The sequence below is a fragment of the Lactuca serriola genome, chromosome 1 (genome assembly GCF_051521515.1).
Source record: "Lactuca serriola cultivar US96UC23 chromosome 1, Lser_US96UC23_V15, whole genome shotgun sequence".
NCBI classification, from domain to species: domain Eukaryota; kingdom Viridiplantae; phylum Streptophyta; class Magnoliopsida; order Asterales; family Asteraceae; genus Lactuca; species Lactuca serriola.
In genome coordinates, this window is record NC_136408.1 from 211,631,161 (window position 1) to 211,652,672 (window position 21,512).

Below are 21,512 nucleotides of genomic sequence, written 5' to 3' on the forward strand. Positions count from 1 at the left end.
AACAGTATATGGTTACTAGTGTTGAGTCTAAAAGACTCCACATACATGAACACCCCTAGTATGACCTGTTAAAAATGGTTCGAGCATTGGCGGCATGGTGGACAAACTTAAAATTGCGTTGCTATTTGATAATTACTTAAAAACTTATAGGAGTCCGACGTCCGTGAAACTTTTCAAATTATTGGAACTTTAAATATAAAAAGATGAGTAATGTTGACTGATTAAGATAATAGCCGGTTGCTGTAAAACAACAACTAAAACAACAAAAGACCATATTATATTTATATAAAGTTTCAAAGAGCAATCCACACAGAAGACCACCACGTGTTTTACATCATCATCTCCACCCACCTACCTGGTATCAATCAACAAGGATGAAACAGTACTTGTTTTAACTATAAGTGGAACCCCAGGTTTAGGTTTATTACAAAATGAAAATACAAACAATAATTGATGAGAATGAGATAGTTTTTGCATGAATAGAAAGTCGAATGGCTCCTGTTTTCCCTCACTTGCAAAGGGAAACGAGAATGCGGCGAGGTGGTTTTATTAGAGGGCGTCGGCTATGGAGAACCATCAAATTATTAACAAGCATGACATCACCTTTCTTCCAAGGTATTGCAACACACTCTTCTTCAAGGATTCGCAAGCAATCTTTCATGGCAGAATCCGACAAAGGTTCACCATTCCCAAACTCAATAGATCTACTGTCGTCATATATTTCAGCATTCGCGGGGCCACCATAACTATTTGCGAGACTATTGAACCATGTTTTCCGTTGACTTCCTTTATCAAATTTTATGCCTGGCACCGGACCTGTTATAGTTTTTACACTATTCCCCATCCATTCCAGCTTTGTGCCCAACTTCGCTGCCCTGTAATTATAGATTAAAATAAAGGGAGTTTAAATATTTTTCTCTTGTATTACAACTTAGTGTAGCGAAATGTATACACACCTTTCCTCTGCAACATTCTTGTCATCGGTCATGTATGCCGACTTCCAACCGCTGCCTGTGAAAGATGATGGAAGATCCTCGTCACTCATTATTTTTGTGTACGTCAATCCATGCTCCTCAAGTTTTTCAACGAAATCTGGGTGCTTCTCTTTCATCTTGTCATATATGATATGACTCAAAACTATTGGAGTTTCTCCCCCGCTTTCTGGTGCTTCTTGGCAAAAGAAAAATAGCTTTGATGGGTAATCTGGAACCTGTTTGCATGCATGACACATACATCCATCAGTTGAAAAAAAAAATCGGAGAAATTAAGTAGCGGATGCATATAGATAGATTAAAGGTATTTACATAAGCCATCTCGTGATGGAAAGGAATAGTCTTATCCTGAGGAGCTTCATTTGTGGTGTAAATCCGGCCAAGGATTTTGGTTCGAGAGGCTCTGCCACCGACATAGAACGCTTCGGGGAAGCCAAATGCTTCCACGACATCATTCATGTCGGAAGTAGAGTTTATAGGGAAGCCTCTGAAGAGGATAGCGCCTCTTTTCTGGAGAAGTGACTCGAGCCATGGCTTGTGAGCTTTGATCGCCTCTTCAAAGCCATTGAGTTTTGCTGTTGAAGTAAAATCAGCGTTAGAGATTGGCGATAACACCGCCGGGAATAGAGCGCCATCGCTATCAGGTTTTTGCTCAGGTAGTTCTATTTCTCGGAAGATATTGCCTGAAGCCATTTTGATTGTATTGTCGTTGTGCAGTGGGATGCTTTTGCATGCAGCCTACATTGGATTATATATAGTGATAATCACAACACGTGGTCTTTTATTTTAAAAATGGAATTGGGACAATCACAAGAATCACATGCTATTTTATTTAATAAATTGATCAACGATGATGACGAGCATATCAATAATTGAGTTTTAATCAAAACAAGGTTAATGATAAAAATATTTATATAATCGAGTATGGTTTCAAACATTATATCTACAATTATATATATCAATAATTGAGTTTTTAAATAGCTTTTATATATATATATATATATATATATATATATATATATATATATATATATATATATATATATATATATATATATATATATATATATATATATTTATTTATTTATTTCAGTTTTTTAATATCCTTTTTACTTTATCTTTTAAAAATTATCTACAATTATATATACAATGTTTCTTAACATGTAAAAACTTCAACATTATACAATGTTCTTTTTAAGGTAAGCAATTCCAAAAAAAAACATCTTAATAACTATAAAAAGGCCCAAAAAAATAGAACAAATAGGCATTTAATGAATCAAAATAAAAAGTATGCACTCAATTAATTAATTATACTGTACCAAGCTCTTTGTGGAACAAATAGACATCAAACAAGCAATATCTTGTTTATATAGACATCAAACAAGCAATATCTTGTTTATATATTTTTAGATTTATATTTTAATTTAGCCAATATTAAATAACAAAATATTATCAACAATTATTATCATTTAAAAAAGCAATATCTTTTAGTATAATTGTTCTTCATTTGTCCTGCATTTCATCATATTTGATGTTAGTCTCTAGAATAATCTTTTTTGCACATTTTCATGTCTTTTTCAGGTAAACCGGAGGTTAGAGCGCACTTTGGGATGTGCTGGGAAGCATTGGTGAGGATTTCAGGATGATCGGGCGAAGAACGAAAAAGTTGGAAAAATCATGTTTGGAATTGGATTCAGAGAGGAACACATGACGTGTTGGATTTACACTGCAAAGGAACACGGGCCGTGTTGACCAGAAAAGAAGAAGCTGTTGACCATGCTGAACACGGGCCGTGTTCGGCCGAAAAACCAACTTTTGGCAGTTTTTTCTATCTTTCATATTTCAGGTTGAGGGTCATTTTTACATACACACAACATATCATAGCACATTTTGAGAGGGGATTTCGAAGGTTTTTGCAAGAGCTTGATTAGTAATCATTTGGAAACATTATTTCTAGTATTTGTAAGTTGTAATTGCACATCACTTCCATCTTTTAGACTTGTGATCTTGTTCTAACCATGTGTGGCTAGAATCTTAGATTCTCTAACTTCATGTCTTGACTTTGTAGTTGTGATTTCAATCATGTGATTTGATGTTTGCTTCCAGTTCCTACCTAGTGAATTTGATTTTGTTTCAATTGAATGTTTGATTCTAATTGTGATTCTTATTGGACATTTGAATTAGGTTTAGGTCATTCAAGCTATCTAATTGCAAAATTTGTAATTTTTTTGTGAATTGGACTAAGTACCAAACACTAAATTGATTTATGTTGAATGAATTTAGTGTAAATCTTATTCACATACTCTTACACTCCCGAACTTGTGAGGAGTATTGGGTGTTGTTGGGAATATTCACATAAATCTTATTGCAACCTTTTTATTTTTATCTAAGAGCTTGTTTAGACTTAAATTAGAAGGTTATGGTATTTTCAAAGAGCTTGTTTTGAATTTGATAACTTGTTGAATGGGAAGTATTAGAACTTGTTAACACTTTCAAGTACCAACTTAGGTGGAATTGAGTAGATATCATTTCATCCTCGGAATCACATTTTTAAATTGTCTTGCATAGAGTTGGAGTTCTCACAAATTCTGAATTTGTTTCATTTAACTTATCATTTACTTATTGCTTTATAAGAGGCAACCGGTTTCTGGGACTTCTTTATCATCTACTCCCCCGATCATCAACATTTGGTGAGGACATACCCCTCTCAAGTGTGTCCGCATCAGAAACGGAAAGTCTCTCACTCTCATCACAACCATCCTCACCTAAAAATACCACTCCACCTACTCATAATATCCCAAACACTACACCCACAAAAACTTTAACCACTACTCACACCATGGAAGACAATCATGGAGGGAATCCATCTCCGAACCCACCACCTGAACAAACTCTCCGTCAATGGTCGAGGCAAGAGGTTACTTAACAACCTCTTTGCATCACATATCTGGCAGCCACTAACCTAGAACTGAAATCCAGACTCATCCACCTACTCCCTACCTTTAGAGGCTTGGAAAATAAAGATTCCCACAAGTTTCTGACAGAATTTCATGTGGTGTGTGTGGGCATGAAGCCACATAATCTCACAGAGGATCAAAATAAGCTTAGTTTGACCCTCTGTGGTGTGTCTGATAGAATTTCATGTGGTGTGTGTTGGCATGAAGCCACACAATGTCACAAAATTTTGGCTTCATTTCATGAGTGCTCTAAAGGTGGTGTGTGTGGGCATGAAGCCACACAATGTCACAGAGGATCAAACCAAAGAGGATTTGAGCACTCATGAAATGACCAAAGATGGAACAACAATCAAGGCTGGGAAGGAAAGCAACAGGGAAATTATCAACCAAATCAACCACATCAATACCAACAAATACCACCATTTCCTCAAAATCAACAACGACCACCTTTTCAACCTCAAAATTTCCAGCCAAGGTATACACCACAACCACCTCCACAAGCTGGTTCATAAAGTAGGTCACTAGAAGATATTGTTAAAAGTCTTGCCACTAGCACTCAAAGCTTCCAACAACTGGCTTAGTACGTGAGTAAGATGGAATCACAAGGCAAGTTACCATATTAAACCGAGAAGAACCCAAAACACAATGCATGTGTCATTACTCAACATGTGGGAAAAGCTATGAAGGTCCAAGGATGTTGGGTGAAGAAGAGTAAGAGAAAGAGATTGAGGTGGAAAAAGATGTCAAAGAAGAGGAAAGGAAAAATACTTCAAAGTCAAAGAAGCCAATAGTGACCAAAGTGAAGATCACACCAGCTCCATTTCCTTCAAGGTTAACAAGTACAAAGAGAGAACGGGAAGATGACGAAATCATGGCAATGTTCCGAAAGATTGAAATCAATATCCCTCTTTTAGATTCCATTACACATATTCCTAGATATGCTAAGTTTCTTAAGGAACTTTGCACATCGAAGAAAAAGCTTAAAGGAAATCAAACTGTGAAAGGTGGGGAAAACGTTTCAGCTATGTTACACAAACGGCTACCAAAAAATGCAAGGATTTAGGTGTATTCACGGTTCCTTGTAAGATGGGTAACCTTTTTGTACCACGTGCCATGCTAGATCTTGGAGCATCAATAAATGTTTTACCCTATTCAAGTTATAATACAATGGGAATTGGACCTTTATTAAAAACCGGAGTTATCATTCAACTTGTCGATCGGTCTTTGGTACACCCAAAAGGTGTATTGGAGGACGTGTTAGTACAAATCTATGAATTTGTATTTCCCGTTGACTTTTATGTTTTGGATATGGGTGATGAAAACACCCCATAATCGAGCTCCATCCTTTTGGGGAGACCCTTCATGAGTACCGCAAAAATAAAAATAGACGTAGCAAATGATACTTTGTCTATGGAGTTCGATGGTGAGGTGATCAGCTTTAATATCTTTGAAGCTATGTGTTATCCTAGTGATATTCATTCTTTGAACTTCATAGATGTTATTGATTCATATACTAATGATTGTTTTGAGTTGTCAAGCCAAGATGTGCTAACCACCATCTTGAGCAAGCCTTTTGATGAAACAAGGATCAAGAATTTGGCTGATAAGTACACTTTGGAGGATGAGTTAATTGAAGCAATTAACTCCTTGGAAAAAGCACAACCTATGAGAGTTGAACCGCCCCGCATGAAGCTCAAAAATTCTAATCCGAAACTCCTTCTATCCATAGTACACTCACCGAGTCTTGATTTGAAGACTCTTCCCGACCATCTTAAGTATGCCTATCTTGGAGAGGAAGAGACATTACCAGTGATAATTTCAACCAAGCTAGCAGAAGAAGAAGAAAAAGAGTTCGTTGGAATTTTGAAAAAGTACAAGGAAGCTATTGGTTGGACCATTGTAGATATAAAGGGGTTGAGTCTATCATTATGCATGCATAAAATATTAATGGAAGAGGACTTTAAGCCAACCCGTGAAGCCCAAAGGAGATTGAATCCACCTATGATGGAGGTGGTTAAAAAGGAGATCATGAAGCTCTTGAATGTAGGTGTAATCTATCCCATTTTTGATAGTAAGTGGGTAAGTCCCGTGCAAGTTGTCTCGTAAAAAGCCGGAGTTTCTGTTGTCAAAAACTCCGAAGGGGAATCACCCATGTGCAAAATGGGTGGAGGATTTGTATCAATTATAGGAAGTTGAATGCTTCCACCAGCAAGGACCAGTTCCCTTTGCCATTCATCGATCAGATGACAGAACGATTGGCCGGGAAATCTCACTATTGTTGCCTTGATGGTTTTTCTGGTTTTCACCAAATTTCGGTTGCCCCGGAAGACCAAGAGAAAACCACATTCACATGTCCTTGCAGCACCTTTGCGTATAGACGCATGCCCTTCGGCTTGTGAAATGCACCCGCGACCTTCCAAAGATGTATAATGAGCATATTTTCAGAATATGTCGAAAATATCATAGAGGTTTTCATGGAAAATTTTACTGTTTAGGGAAATTCTTTTGATGAATGTTTGCAAAATCTCACCAAAATCTTACAAAGGTGCATTGAAACGAACTTAGTCCTTAATTATGAAAAATGTCATTTTTATAGTGGACAAGGGCTTAGTAGTTGGACATGTGGTGTCTCAAAAAGGTTTAGAAGTTGACAAGTCCAAAATTGACGTTATTAAGAGCTTACCTTACTCGACAAATTTTTGGGAAGTGCGTTCTTTTCTTGGTCATGCAGGTTTCTATCGGAGATTCATCAAAGATTTTTCCAAAATCACTGTGCCGATGTGTCGACTTTTACAAAAGGGGACCGATTTTGAGTTTTGTGGTGCATGTAAACGTGCATTTGATCATTCAAAGGATTTGTTGACTTCCGACCCCATCATCCAACCGCCAAATTGGGATCTCCCATTCGAGATCATGTGCGATGCTAGCAACACCGCTGTTAGGGCAGTTTTGGGACAAAAGGTGGACCGAGCTCACCATGTCGTATACTATACATCCAAGACTTAGGATAATGTAGAAGACAACTACACGACCACTGAAAAGGAGTTGCTAGCCATTGTCTTCGCATTAGAGAAATTCCGACAATACCTCCTTGGGACCAAAGTGATTATCTATTCAAACCATGCAGCCTTCAAGAACTTACTACTCAAGAAAGATTCAAAGTCGAGCTTAATACAGTGGATGTTGCTGCTGCAAGAGCTCGATATAGAAATTAAAGATAAAAGTGGGAAAGAAAACTTGGTCGCGGATCATCTCAGCCGTATTGTGCCACCCGAAGACACAACACCAATCCGTGATACATTCCCAGATGAGCATTTGTTCATAGCCAAAGAAGCACCATGGTATGCAAATATCGTCAACTACTTGGTCACGAATCAATTTCCCTCGGATTCCATACGTTGGTAAAAGGATAAAATCAAGAAGGAAGCCAAGCGATACGTATGGGATGAGCCTTACCTTTGGAAGTATTGTGCCGACCAAATGATATGAAGGTGTGTTGAGCAACATGAGGTAGAATCCATCCTTAATTTTTGTCATTCATACGCTTGTGGAGGTCACTTTAGACCCCAAAGGACAGCTAGAAAATTTTGAGATAGTGGATTCTTTTGGCCTACCTTTTTTCATGATTCTTATGTGTTCTGTGCACAATGTGATAAATGCCAAAGATCCAGGTCCTTAAGCTCTAGGAATCAAATGCTCCTCATCCCCATTTTAGTATGTGAGATATTTGATGTATGGGGTATTGACTTTATATGACCATTTCTGCCCTCTTTTGGTTGTTCATATATCGTGTTGGCGTTGGACTATATGCCTAAATGGGTGGAGGCCAAAGCCACCCGTACTAATGAATCCAAAGTTGTGGTGGATTTTCTAAAAGCATATATTTTCTCCCGGTTTGGCACTCCAAAGGCTCTAATAAGTGACCATGGTACTCACTTTTGCAACCGGATGCTTAAAGTTGTCCTAAAGAAGTATGGGGTGACTCATAAAGTCTCAACAACCTATCACCCCCAAACCAATGGGCAAGCAGAGGTCTCAAACAGGAAAATCAAAAGCATTTTGGAGAAAACAGTCAATCCAAACCGCAAAGACTAGAGCATAAAGCTGGATGATGCCTTATGGGCATATAGTACCGCTTTCAAAAACTCCCATTGGTATGTCCCCATATAGGCTATTGTATGGAAATGCATGTCATCTCCCGGTTGAGCTCGAGCACAAGATTTTTTGGGCCATAAAGAAACTCAACTTGAATGAAGATCAGGCGGGACACAAAAGGAATCTAGACATCCAAGAGCTAGAGGAGATCCGAAATGATGCGTATGAAAGTAACATGATCTACAAAGAAAAGACAAAGGCGTATCATGACAAAATGATCTCCCGGAAGACCATTGCACAAGGATAAAAAGTGCTTCTTTATCACTCGAGGTTCAAGTTGATTTCATGGAAATTAAAATCAAGATGGTTTGGTACTTTCATAGTCATAAAGGTATTCGACCATGGTACGGTGGAAATCACAAGCCAACAAACTAGAAAAACATTCAAAGTCAATGGTCATAGATTGAACCCAGTTTACGAAGGGTTTGAGGTGAAGAATGATGAGATAGAAGTTGTTGGGAACCCCACGTACCAAGACTGAAGCATATTCGCAGACAAAGTCGGGCCAACGACTTAAAACAAGGGCAGCTTACCGGGAGGCAACCCGGGAGTATTTCTTTCTTTTTATTTAAAAACAATTTCCATTTTTTTGATTTTTTGGATTCCAATGTTCCAAATGCATTTAAACATGATTTAAAATCACTAAACAGACCTCGGGATGCAAAAATAATTCATTTGAATGAGAGGGAAATTTTTGGGTTCAAAAAGTGGAAGTGGCAATCCGAGGGGTACACGGGCCGTGTTCCTTTTGCCTTATAATGAACATAGGTCGTGTTCAATAATGGTAAGAAATCCGATAGTCAGAGGAGTACGCGACCCATGTCACTTTTACTTTATAATGAACACGGGTCGTGTTCTTCAATGGAAAACACTTCGGCAATCAGAGGGGTATACGACCCGTGTCAAGTTTACCTTATCTCCAACACGGGTAGTGTTCAGCCAAATCTCACATATTGTAACGACGTGAATTTTCAAAACAATTTTTCATTTTTAAAACATACATTTATTCATAAGATAATATCAAAACATAATGTATCCAATGTTATCATAACAAAACATATCCCATAATCTCAAAACATAAACTCCATGAGTGTGTACGGATCATGCCGGCGCCTTCCCGCGATCCTCACTAGTACCTGAAACACATAACACAGAACACGGTAAACGTAAATTCTTAGTGCGTTCCCCAAAATACCACATACAACACATATTAGCAACTCGAGGCTATAACTCTGTATGACCCTCTGGTCAATGTGTCTCAGTGGGCCCTCCAGTCCCATAACTCCGTGGACCCTCTGTTCCTAACACTATGGACCTTCCGGTCCTAAATCTGTGAACTCTGAATTATACATAGCACAAATCACATAGAAATCACATCATACAAAAGCATACAAGATACTCTATCACATAACTCTAATTACCACTCTAGGTAAAGTATAGTGAGAAGACTCACCTCGGGAAATCTCAAACAGGCTCGAACTCGGAATACTTATCTAGCCGCCGCCTAATCACATAAATAAATTACTCTAAATCAATAACAGCTCTCAAAGGCTAAATAAATCTCTTACTATAAATTCTAGAAGGGTAAAAGACCATTCTACCCCCTACTGGTCCAAAGGTCCACTGGTTGACTAAACCCTAAAAGTCAACTGAAGTCAACAGTCCACACTGACCAGACTCGTTGAGTTCATGCGACTACTCGACGAGTCCATATGCCTACTCAAATTCCTTTCCAAGGTCTCACTCGACTCACCAAGTTACTCACCTAACTCATCGGGTCACCAATGGCCACGAATCGCGGGTAACCCGGTTCGACTCGTCGAGTCTACCAATGGACTCGACGAGTTTCCCCCATGCTCATGCTCAATCGACCCTCTAAGGTCAGATCTTCTTTACCAACCTATAGATCTAGCCTCCTAGAACCCAAAAGTGACGTAAAGGTTCGAACTTTAGGTCCATGCATCACACTATCATCTCTATATGCCAAAATGACCCTTAATATGATAACCTAGGCCCCAAAACTCATAAAGGATTGCATAAAGCTGAAGAATAGAGACTCTCTGGACCTCTTAAGGTCCATATCTGATAATATTGTCACAAGGGGACATCACAAACACTAGATCTCTACCAAAAATGAAGAGAAGAAACCCTAGATTCATGAAATCTATTACTCAAATGAAGAGAGACATGAATCCATACCTCCCACAACAGCTCTGAATGAAATGATGGTAGATTTGAGTCCCACAAGTTAGCCTAGCTCAAAATCCTTCCTTCCCTTTGCAAAAACACACCAAAGAATGATGAATTATCCATCCCCTTGCTCTACAAGCTCTCTCTCTGCTCTCTAGGGTTTCTCAGGGGTGTAGTGGCCGCAAATGAAGGCCATAAAGGCCTTTAAACAGGCTCCAAACCCGGGGAATTAGGGTTTGCTTCGCCAGCACCGACTCGTCGAGTTAGATACCCGACTCGCCGAGTCCGATCGCGAAACGCGTCAAAGGACCCCGACCCTACTCGACGAGTTGAGGCACCAACTCGTCGAGTCCCTCCAAAAATACCAAAAGTAAATATTTAAAATAGCATACCCGCAAAGTCGGATGTTACAATTCTCCCCCACTAGCATTAGACTTCGCCCTCGAAGTCTTCGTCCAAAAATAACTCTGGTTGTTGCTCCCGCATATCCAACTCTGTCTCCCAGGTCAACTCAGATCCTCTACGATGCTGCCACTGGACCTGAACCAAAGGCACCTCCTTTTTCCTTAGAACCTTGACCTTCCGATCCAAGATCGTGATCGGCCTCTCAGCGTAGTTCAGGCTCGCATTCACCTGAATATCCTCCAATGGAACTATAGACATCTCATCGGCAATACATTTCCTCAACTGATATACATGGAAGGTATCATGGATCTTACTCAACTCTATGGGTAGCTTCAAACAGTAAGCTACCTTGCCTACCCTAGCGATCACTCTGAAAGGCCCAATATATCAAGGCCCCAACTTTCCCCGCTTCCTAAACCGGATTACCCCTTTCCATGGGGAAACCTCCAGAAGCACAAAATACCTAACCTGGAACTCAAGCTCGGATCGCCGTTTGTCAGCGTAACTCTTCTGACGGATCTGGGATCTCTGCAATCTCTGTCGGACCTGCTGAATCTGCTCGGTCGTCTTTAGCACTATCTCAGTGACACTCATAACTCCCTGCCCCACCTCTCCCCAACAGATGGGTGTACGACACCTCCTCCCATACAGAAGCTCGAAAGGAGGCATACCAATGCTCGAGTGGTGGTTGTTGTTATAAGAAAACTCAGCCAGGGGTAAGTATGTGTCCCAACTCCCTCTGAAATCTAAGACACATGCTCGTTGCATATCTTCAAGCGTTTGAATCGTCTGCTCGCTATGTCCATCTGTCTGTGGGTGGTATGTCGTACTAAAATGTAGGCGCGTGCCTAAATCCTCATGAAATCTCTTCCAAAACTTGGAAGTAAAATGCACGTCTCGATCGGACACAATCGAGATCGGCACCCCATGCCGAGATATCACCTCCCTCGCATAAATCTCCGCCAACTTTTCTGTAGAAGAGCTCTCACTAATAGCGAGGAAGTGAGCACTCTTCGTCAATCGATCCACAATCACCCATATTGCATCCACTCCACGCGCGGTCCTCAGTAACTTAGTGATAAAATCCATAGTGATCTGTTCCTACTTCCACTGGGGAATCTCTAGAGGCTGCAAATGACCATGTGGACACTGGTGCTCTGCCTTGACCTGTCGACATGTCAAACACCGCTCAACAACCCACGCAACATCCCTCTTCATACAAGGCCCCCAATAATCTTTCTTTAGGTCCAAATACATCTTAGTGGCCCCAGGATGGATCGAGAACCTCGATCTGCATGCCTCCTCCATAAGAGTACCACGAGCCCCACCTGTGTAGGGCACCTAAATCCGTCCTCGGTAGATCATCAGTACTCGACTATCTGTGACAAACTCAGACACCTGCCCAAGCACCCGCTCCTTCTTGCGGTTCTCCGGTCGCACCACTTCGGCCTGGGCCTCACGGATGGGATCCAATATCGGGGTCATCACCGTCAACCTCATACATATATCTCGTATTGGAGCACACTCCGCCCTGCGACTTAGAGCATCGACTACAACGTTAGCCTTACCCGGGTGATACAGGATCTCACAGACATAATCTTTCACCACGTCCAACCATCTCCTCTGACGCATGTTCAAGTTGGGCTGATCCATCAAATATTTCAAACTCTTGTGGTCTGTGTATATGGTACACCGGACCCTGTACAAATAATGTCGCCAGATCTTGAGGGTAAACACCACTGCCCCCAGTTCCAAATTGTGGGTGGGATACCTTGCCTCATGAGGCCTCAGCTGCCTCAATGCATATGCTATCACATGACCCCTCTGCATCAATACTGCACCCAACCCAGATATAAACGCATTGTAATACACCATGAAATCCTATATTCCCTCAGGAAGGGCTAACACTAGGGCTTTGCACAATCTCTGGCGAAGTGTCGCGAACGAGGTATGTTGCTCAGGACCCCACACAAAAGCCACACCCTTCCAGGTCAGTCTGGTGAGAGGAACAACAATCTTGGAGAAATCCCTAATAAATCTCCTGTAGTAACCGACCAACCCTAGAAAACTTCTAATCTCGGTTGGGGATCTCGGCACCTCCCAACTCATAACAGCCTCAGTCTTGGCCGGATCAACCAATATCTGATTCTGGTTAACGAGGTGTCCTAAGAACTGGACCTCTCATAACCAGAAATCACACTTCGAGAATTCGGCATAAAGCCTCTCCGATCTTAGTACTCCAAGAACCTCTCTCAGATGCTCCTTGTGCTGCTCCCTGGACTTCAAATATACAAGAATATCATTGATGAACATGATCACCGAACGATCCAACATAGGCCTGCACACCCTGTTCATGAGGTCCATGAACACCGCCGGTGCTTGGTGAGCCCGAAAGGCATCACCACGAACACATAATGATCGTAACGAGTTCTAAAAGCTGTCTTCTGGATATCCTCCTCTCACACCCTCATCCGATGATATCCAGACCTCAAGTCAATCTTGTAAAACCAAGACGCACCCTGCAAATGATCGAATAAATCATCGATCCTCGGTAGTGGATAACGGTTCTTGACCGTCAACTTGTTCAAATCCCGGTAATCGATGCACATCCAGTGTGAACCATCCATTTTCTTCACAAAAAGGATTGGGGCTCCCCATGGCGAGCTACTCGGTCTGATAAATCCCTTCCCCAGCAGCTCCTGAAGCTGAGAGGATAACTCCTGCATCTTTGGCGGTGTAAGGCGATAAGGTGTCTTGGCTATCGGCGCCGGACCTGGCATTAGGTCAATCCAAAACTCCAATTGCCTCTCTGGAGGCACACCTGACAACTCCTCGGGAAAAACATCCGCGAACTCCCACACTATCGGCACCTCTGAAACAGAACTCGGTCTATCACTACCAACCCGTGTATCCATGACATATGCCAAGAAACCCATACATCCCTGCTGTAAACTCTACCTCGCTCGAGCGGCAGAATATAAAGATAATCCGGTTCTAATACCCTCTCCGTACACTGTGAGCACTCCCCCACTAGGGTCTCGTATAGTCACCAACTAACGCTCGCGATCTATACCAGTTTCGAATCGACTCAACCAATCCATGCCCACAATGACACAAACATCTCCCATCGCAATCGGTACTAGATCTATCGGGAAATCGACACCAAAGATCTTGAGCACACATCCTCGAATCACATCACTCGCATATACCACTCGCCCATCGGCTATAGAAACTCGTAGAGGCCGACTCAACACCTCTCATCGGATACTAATGTGCTGACTAAACGATAATGATACGAAAGATGGACTCGCACCTGAGAAAAGTAACACCAGAGCAGGTACATAATTCAAAAGAAAAGTACCTAACCATATCACAATATAAGCATAATTACTCAAACTCGGCAAAAATAAAAGCATACATACCAGCCACGCCGTCGCTCGTTATGCGGACCTCCTCCGCTGTCAACCGGAAGGCTCTCCCGCGAGCCTTCGGTGCCTCGACCTTCGTTGGCCAGATCTTGGTGGCTCGTATGGTAGCAGGGAAAGATCCCTTAGGTGCTCCCTGTGTCAACCCCCGCAGCTGTGGACACTCGGCCTTCCGATGGCCGGTCTGGTTGCATTGGAAATACACTGCAAATCGCTTGGGGAAATCCTTAGCCATATGCCCCTCCTTGCTACACTTGTAGCAAGATGTAACAGCGCGAAATCCAGGTAAGCTTTATGACCCTTCTATTTTGGAGAGTTGGCAAATTAGTCCCTTAAATTTGTATGTTGGATTGGTGAGTACGCTGGGCGTACTAAGGTGTACGCCACGCGTACTCACGCACTTAAATTGAATGCGGACTCGCCCGGGTACGCTGGGCGTAGTGAGCCCAGAAGCAAACCCTAATTTCTGGCTTGTGCACTATAAATGGAACATGTAGTCCTTTTCCCTAGCCACCATATCCCCTTGTGTGATTCCATAGAGAGCTGAGATCCGTGCTTTAGCTTGTGTGTGTGTGTTTTTGAGCTTGATGTTATCTTTTCAAGGTGAAGAAGGAGAAGAAGGAGCCATTGTTGGAGCTACAAGTTGAAGAACAAGTGTAGATTCGAGTTCTACAATGGTTGGAGATCCCTTCTGAGGTAAAAAGCTCAAAGCTTTCCTTGTTCTTCATAAGTTTTGCTTTTTGGACATTTTTTAGGGTTTTTGGTTCAAAGTTGGAGACTTTGTGTGCAAAGAGTCTCCATGAGCTTAGATCTGACCTTTCTTAGTGTATATTGTGTTGAGGATTCATAAAAATCTAGTCTTGGATGTGGATCTTGTGTCATGCATGAGTTATAGTCTCATTATGAAAAAAGGAAAGGTGTTTTGAGAACAAAGTGACCTTTACAGCCATGCAAAGGCTTAAAGGTTTTAGTTTTATGGATTAAGTCATTTTAGAGGAGTCAGATCTGAATTTTGGATGCAAGTCTTAAGCGATTAAGACTTGAATGAGATGGATAAGGGAGCTCGGTATTACACTGGGCGTAATCCCAATACGCGCGGCGTAAGGGGCCGCGTACCCCGATTCTGTGAAGGCTCCGGGTACGCACAGCGTAACCCGGAGGGTTGACTTTTGTTGACTTTTAGGGTTTGGTCAACTTTAGTGTATTTGAGCCAAGTATGGGGGAAAATGGTCTTTTACCTTTTCCTGAGAGTGATTAGAGGGAATGGTCTAGCCTTGGGAAATATGTTGATGATGAGTGTTTATTTCATATGATTAGGCGGAGGCTAGGTCTTACTTCACTGAGTCCAAGATTTCCGAGTTACCGAGTTACACGAGGTGAGTCTTCTCACTATACGTTACCTAGAGTGGTATTATGTGGACCAGAGGGTCTTATGTGTTATGTATGAGATTATGTGTTATGTGATAAATGTATATTGTATGATTTTATAAACCGGACCGGAGGGTCCAACGATACAGATCGGGCCAGAGGGTCCAACGAGCTATTACCGGACTAGAGGGTCCAACGAGCTACGGGACTGGAGTGTCCCGCTGAGACACATCGACCGGAGGGTCATGCTATAGCCTCGAGTGGCGTATGTGTTGTATGTGGTATTTTGGGGAACTCCCTAAGCATTTATGCTTACAGTTGTTGTGTTATGTGTTTCAGGTACTAGCGAGGACTGTGGGAAGGCGTCGGCGTGACCCGTACACACTAGAGAAGGGATTTGATTTTGTGATCTTGGGAAATGTTATGTTTCGATAACTATTGTTGAATACTTTTGAGAATATTTTAATATAAACTTCGTTGTTGAAAAATGAAAATTTTGTTTTGTAAATTACGTTGTTACAAGTTGGTATTAGAGCCTTGGTTTGAGGGACTCGGATACACCTTTGGGCATATTTGAACTCAAACTGAGGATTTGAGAAGATTTTCAACGATAAAAACTAAATTTTCTAAAAGATCAAGGAGTTTTGAGACAACCAGAGCAGATCAGTGTGTACGGTCAGCCAGCGCCCGAACGGTGAATCCCCAAAATACCCTTACATTATGTGTTATGAGATATCCTATGTTATGTTATGCATGCTAGAGTAGGCTAGGTATTCATATTAGAACTAGAGTGGCTTGATTTGTAATGCCTTAGCCTAGGAGATTTTTGCTGCTATGAGATGCCTTGAGAGCGAGTAGGTAGCAGTTAGGAGCTCATGAGAGGCCTATCGGAGGGTAGCCAATGCATAACGAGAGTAGAGTACTTGTGATCCGGGATCCAAGGAGGAGGACTTGGGGTGAATGTTGATGCGGTGTGGTCAGTAGTATAGGGCCCGTACTACTGAAGAAACCAGATCAGTGAGCAGTCCAAGGAAGAATCCTTTGGATATTGGAGGACGAGTAGGGTTGCATTATTGAGTGCGAGTATGCTCGATCGAGTCTCTGATATTTATATGTTGTATTTCAGAGGCATCATGGTTGGGACACGACACACCTGAGAGCAATGGTGTCAGCAACGAGTAGATCCGTCGATTGATTCATGAGGAGGTGGCTACTGCCATCCGGGCTGAGATTCCAGAGATGTTCGGGGACATCAAGAGCACATTGATTGAGACCTTTGACGAGTGGTATGCAGCAGTGACTGAGGCTGCGGCTGCTGCAGCTACTGCTGCTGCCAGACCTCAGGGAGGTGACTCATTGTTGTTTTGGGAGTTCAGCAACACGAAGCCACCAGAGTTCGATGGGACGCAGGACCTGATTGCTGCGATGAGATGGATCTCTGACATCGAGGGATGTTTCCATATGTGTTCTTGTCCAGAGCACTTGAGGGTACGGTTCACTCTGAACCAGCTCCACTTGGGAGCGAAGGATTGGTGGAAGTTCATGACGGCGAGCTTCACTCTGGCACAGATTTATGAGGTGACCTGGGATAGATTCACCACCATCTTCAAAGACGAGTATGTTCCCCCAGTGGAGAGGGAACGGTTGATTCAGGAGTTCTTGACCCTCAAGCAGGGTACTAATTTTGTTACAGTTATTACCAGGAAGTTTCATGAGAGGGCGGTGTTTTTCCCTGAGCATGTGTCTTCTGAGCAGGCTCGCATGAGCCGGTATCTGAGTGTTCTGAGGAGAGATATTCGGGAGTTCGTGGCGAACTCGACTTACCGGAAATTTGCTGAGCTCCAGGAAAATGCCCGGAAGAGGGAAATTGAGTTTGAGACTCAATCCAGGGAGGAGGCCGAGTCACAGAGGATGGATCGGCGGCCGGCTTAGTCTTAGCCGGCAGCCAAGCGGGCCAGACCCGCTGATTCAAGATCTGGGAGTGCGAAGGGTCGCACTTGTGGGAAGTGCGGAAAGAGTCACGAGGGGTCGTGTCGGCCAGGAGTATGCTACATGTGCGGGAAGGAGGGGTATATCGCTAGGGATTTCCCCAAGGGATTTTCGGTTTGCTTCCATTGCAACCAGACCGGCCATCGGAAGGCCGAGTGCCCTCAGCTACTTCAGGGATCAGCGCAGGGATCTGCACCTGCTGCTAGGGCTACCGAGGTTCGGCCAGTGAAGGTTGAGGCACCAAAGGCTCACAGGAGAGCTTTCCAGTTGACTGCGGAGGAGGTCCGTGCAACGCCCGATGTTGTGGCTGGGATGTATTATGTATTTATCTTTTATTTGAGTTGAGATATTGTGCTTATATAATGATATGCGTAGGTACTTTTCTTGTGAGTTCTGTGCCTGCTTTGGTATTATTTGACTCGGGTGCGAGTCGGTCATTTGTTTCCTTGGAATTTAGTCAGCACATTAGTATCCGTCGAGAGGCATTGAGTCGACCTCTGCATGTTTCCATAGCTGACGAGTGAGCGGTGTTAGCTATGGATGTGATTCGAGGATGTATTGAGATCTTTGGTGTGGAGTTCTGGATAGATCTGGTCCCGATTGCGATGGGGGACGTGTGTGTTATAGTGGGCATGGATTGGTTGAGACGATTTGGAGCTATCATAGACTGCAACCATCAGTTGGTGACGATACGAGACCCTAATGGGGGAGTACTTACAGTGTACGGCGAGGGAACCCGATGTGGGTCAGCGTTTTGTTCGGCTGCTAGGGCGAGGCAGAGTTTGCAGCTGGGCTGCAGCGGATTCGTAGCCTATGTGATGGACACGCGAGTGGCCGCTGGGGGGCTAAGTTCGATTGATGAGGTTCCGATAGTGTGCGAGTTTCCAGATGTTTTTCCCAAGGAATTTTCGGGTGTGCCTCCCGAGAGGCAGGTGGAGTTCCGTATCGATTTGGTTCTGGGAGCAGCACCTATCTCCAAGGCTCCTTATCGCCTCGTGCCGCCTGAGATGCAGGAGTTATCCTCGCAGCTTCAGAAGCTGCTGGGGAAGGGGTTTATTAGACTGAGTAGCTCACCATGGGGAGCACCGATCATTTTTGTCAAGAAGAAGGATGGTTCACACCGGATGTGTATTGATTACCATGAGTTGAACAAGCTGACGGTCAAGAACTGTTATCCATTACCAAGGATCGAAGAGCTGTTCGATCAGTTTCAGGGAGTGTCTTGGTTATCCAAGATAGACTTGAGGTCGGGATATTAGCAGATGAGGGTTCGGGATGAAGATATCCAGAAGACAGCATTCAGGACTCGTTACGGGCATTACGAGTTCGTGGTGATGCCTTTCGGGCTCACCAATGCACCAGCAGCATTCATGGACCTCATGAACAGGGTGTACAGGACGATGTTGGATCGTTCTGTGATCGTATTCATTGACGATATCTTGGTGTATTCAAGATCCAGAGAGCAGCATGAGGAGCATTTAGGGAGATTCTTGAAGTTCTGAGATCGGAAAGGCTTTACGCCAAATTCTCCAAGTGTGATTTTTGGTTACTAGAGGTCCAGTTCCTAGGTCACCTCGTTAACCAGAAGGGGATATTGGTCGATCCGGCAAAGATCGAGGCGGTGATGAGTTGGGAGGTGCTGAGGTCACCTACCGAGATCAGGAGTTTCCTTAGGTTGGCTGGTTATTATAGGAGATTTATCAGGGATTTCTCTAAGATCGCCGTGTCACTCACCAAGTTGACCCGGAAGCGGGTTGCATTTTCATGGGGTCCGGAGCAGCATACCTCATTTGAGACACTTCGCCAGAGATTGTGCGAAGCTTCGGTGCTCGCACTCCCGGAAGGGATGGAGGATTTTGTAGTATACTGTGATGCATCGATATCAGGGTTGGGAGCGGTGCTTATGCAGAGGGGGCATGTGATAGCATATGCATCGAGGCAGCTAAAACCTCATGAGTCGAGGTATCCCACCCACGATCTGGAGTTGGGGGCAGTGGTGTTCGCCCTCAAGATCTGGTGTTACTATCTGTACGGGGTTCGGTGTACTATATACACGGACCACAAGAGTTTGAAGTATTTGATGGATCAGCCCAACCTGAATATTCACCAGAGGAGATGACTGGATGTGGTGAAGGATTACGACTGTTAGATCCTGTACCACCCGGGCAAGGCTAATGTTGTAGCCGATGCCCTAAGCCGTAGGGCGGAGGGCGCCCCGATACGAGATTTTTGCATGAGATTGACAGTGATGACTCCGGTATGGGACACCATTCGAGGGGCCCAGGCGGAGGCCGTGAGACCAGAGAATCGCAAGAGAGAGCGAGTGATCGGGCAGGTATCAGAGTTTGTTACCGATAGTCGAGGACTTATGACCTTCCAGGGTCGGGTTTGCGTATCGTTTGTGGGCGGAACGCGTACTGTATTGATGGAGGAGGCGCATAGATCGAAGTTCTCGATCCACCCTGGGGCCACTAAGATGTATTTGGACCTGAAGAAGGAATATTGGTGGCCATGTATGAAGAGGGATGTTGCATGGTTCGTAGAGAGGTGCTTGACATGTCGCAAGGTTAAGGCCGAGCACTAGCGTCTGCATGGTAACTTGCAGCCGTTAGAGATTCCCGAGTGGAAGTTGGAGTAGATCACCATGGATTTTATCACCAAATTGCCGAGGACTTCCAGGGGTGTCGATGCAATTTGGGTGATTGTCCACAGGTTGACGAAGAGCGCTCACTTCCTTGCCATCAGTAAGAGCTCTTCCGCGGAGAGGTTGGCAGAGTTGTACGTCAGAGAGGTGGCATCATGGAATGGAGTACCGGTCTCGATCATCTCAAATCAAGATGTGCGTTTCACTTCCAGATTCTGGAAGAAATTTCATGAGGAATTGGGTACGAGGCTGCATTTTAGTACCGCATACCACCCACAGACCGACGAGCAGAGCGAGCGGACGATTCAGACGCTTGAGGACATGTTTCGGGCATGTGTACTAGATTTCGGCGGGAGTTGGGACACGTATTTTTCCTTGGCTGAGTTTTCCTGTAACAACAGTCATCACTCGAGCATTGGTATGCCACCTTTTGAACTGTTGTATGGAAGGAGGTGTCGTACCCCCATTTGCTGGGGCGAGGTAGGGCAACGTGTGATGGGTAGTACGGAGATAGTGCTTCAGACGACAGAGCAAATACGACAGGTCAGGCAGAGGTTATTGACCGCTCAGAGTCACCAGAAGAGTTACACAGATAGACGACGATCTGAACTCGAGTTCTAGGTCGGTGATTTTGTGCTCCTGAAGGTATCTCCTTGGAAAGGAGTGATCCGATTCAGGAAGAGGGGCAAGCTGGGACCCCGGTATATTGGGCCTTTTAGAATGATCGCGAGGGTGGGCAAAGTAGCGTATCGCTTGGAGCTACCTGCGGAGTTGGACCAGATTCATGATACCTTCCACGTGTTGCACCTGAGGAAGTGTATTGCCGATGAGTCGGCAGTGGTACCATTAGAGGATATCCAGGTGGACGCAAGTCTAAATTATGCTGAGAAACCGATCGCAATCTTGGATTGGAGGATCAAGGTTTTGAGGAACAAGGAAGTGCCCCAGGTTCAGGTCCAGTGGCAACATCGGAGAGGGTCCGAGCTGACCTGGGAGCCAGATTCGGAGATGCGGGAGCAACATCCGGAGTTGTTCGCGGCATGAGACTTCGAGGACGAAGTCTGGTTCTAGTGGGGGAGAATTGTAACAGCCCGGAATCTAGGAAAGCTTTATGACCCTTCTATTTTGGAGAGTTGGCAAATTAGTCCCTTAAAGTTGTATGTTGGATTGGTAAGTACGCTGGGAGTACTATGGTGTACGCCGCGCGTACTCACGCTCTTAAATTGAACGCGGACTTGCCCGGGTACGCTGGGCGTAATGAGCCCAAATGCAAACCCTAATTTCTGGCTTGTGGACTATAAAAGGAACATGTAGTCCTTTGATCTAGCCACCATATCCCCTTACGCAAGTCCTTAGAGAGCTGAGATCCGTGCTTTAGCTTGTGTGT

The 21,512-nt window shown here is 43.7% G+C and overlaps 1 protein-coding gene across 1 annotated transcript; it reads right to left on the reverse strand.

Annotated features, from left to right (window-relative positions):
- Positions 1-255: 255 nt before the first annotated feature.
- Positions 256-1,701, reverse strand: LOC145049149 (clavaminate synthase-like protein At3g21360). The gene is made up of 3 exons (XM_078997703.1): positions 1,305-1,701; positions 957-1,210; positions 256-875 (listed from the first exon to the last, which is right to left on the reverse strand). The coding sequence occupies exons 1-3, from the start codon at positions 1,683-1,685 to the stop codon at positions 509-511; spliced, it is 1,002 nt and encodes a 333-aa protein (XP_078853829.1). The 5' UTR covers positions 1,686-1,701; the 3' UTR covers positions 256-508.
- Positions 1,702-21,512: the final 19,811 nt, after the last annotated feature.

What these genes read in the sequence shown, in the direction of transcription:
- LOC145049149 (XM_078997703.1), bottom strand. Translation starts at nt 1,685, where the DNA reads ATGGCTTCAGGCAATATCTTCCGAGAAATAGAACTACCTGAGCAAAAA. An exon ending in TCCATCACGAGATGGCTTAT is followed by an intron (nt 1,211 to 1,304) that starts GTAAATACCTTT and finishes GCATGCAAACAG; the next exon opens with GTTCCAGATTACCCATCAAA. An exon ending in AAGAATGTTGCAGAGGAAAG is followed by an intron (nt 876 to 956) that starts GTGTGTATACAT and finishes CTATAATTACAG; the next exon opens with GGCAGCGAAGTTGGGCACAA.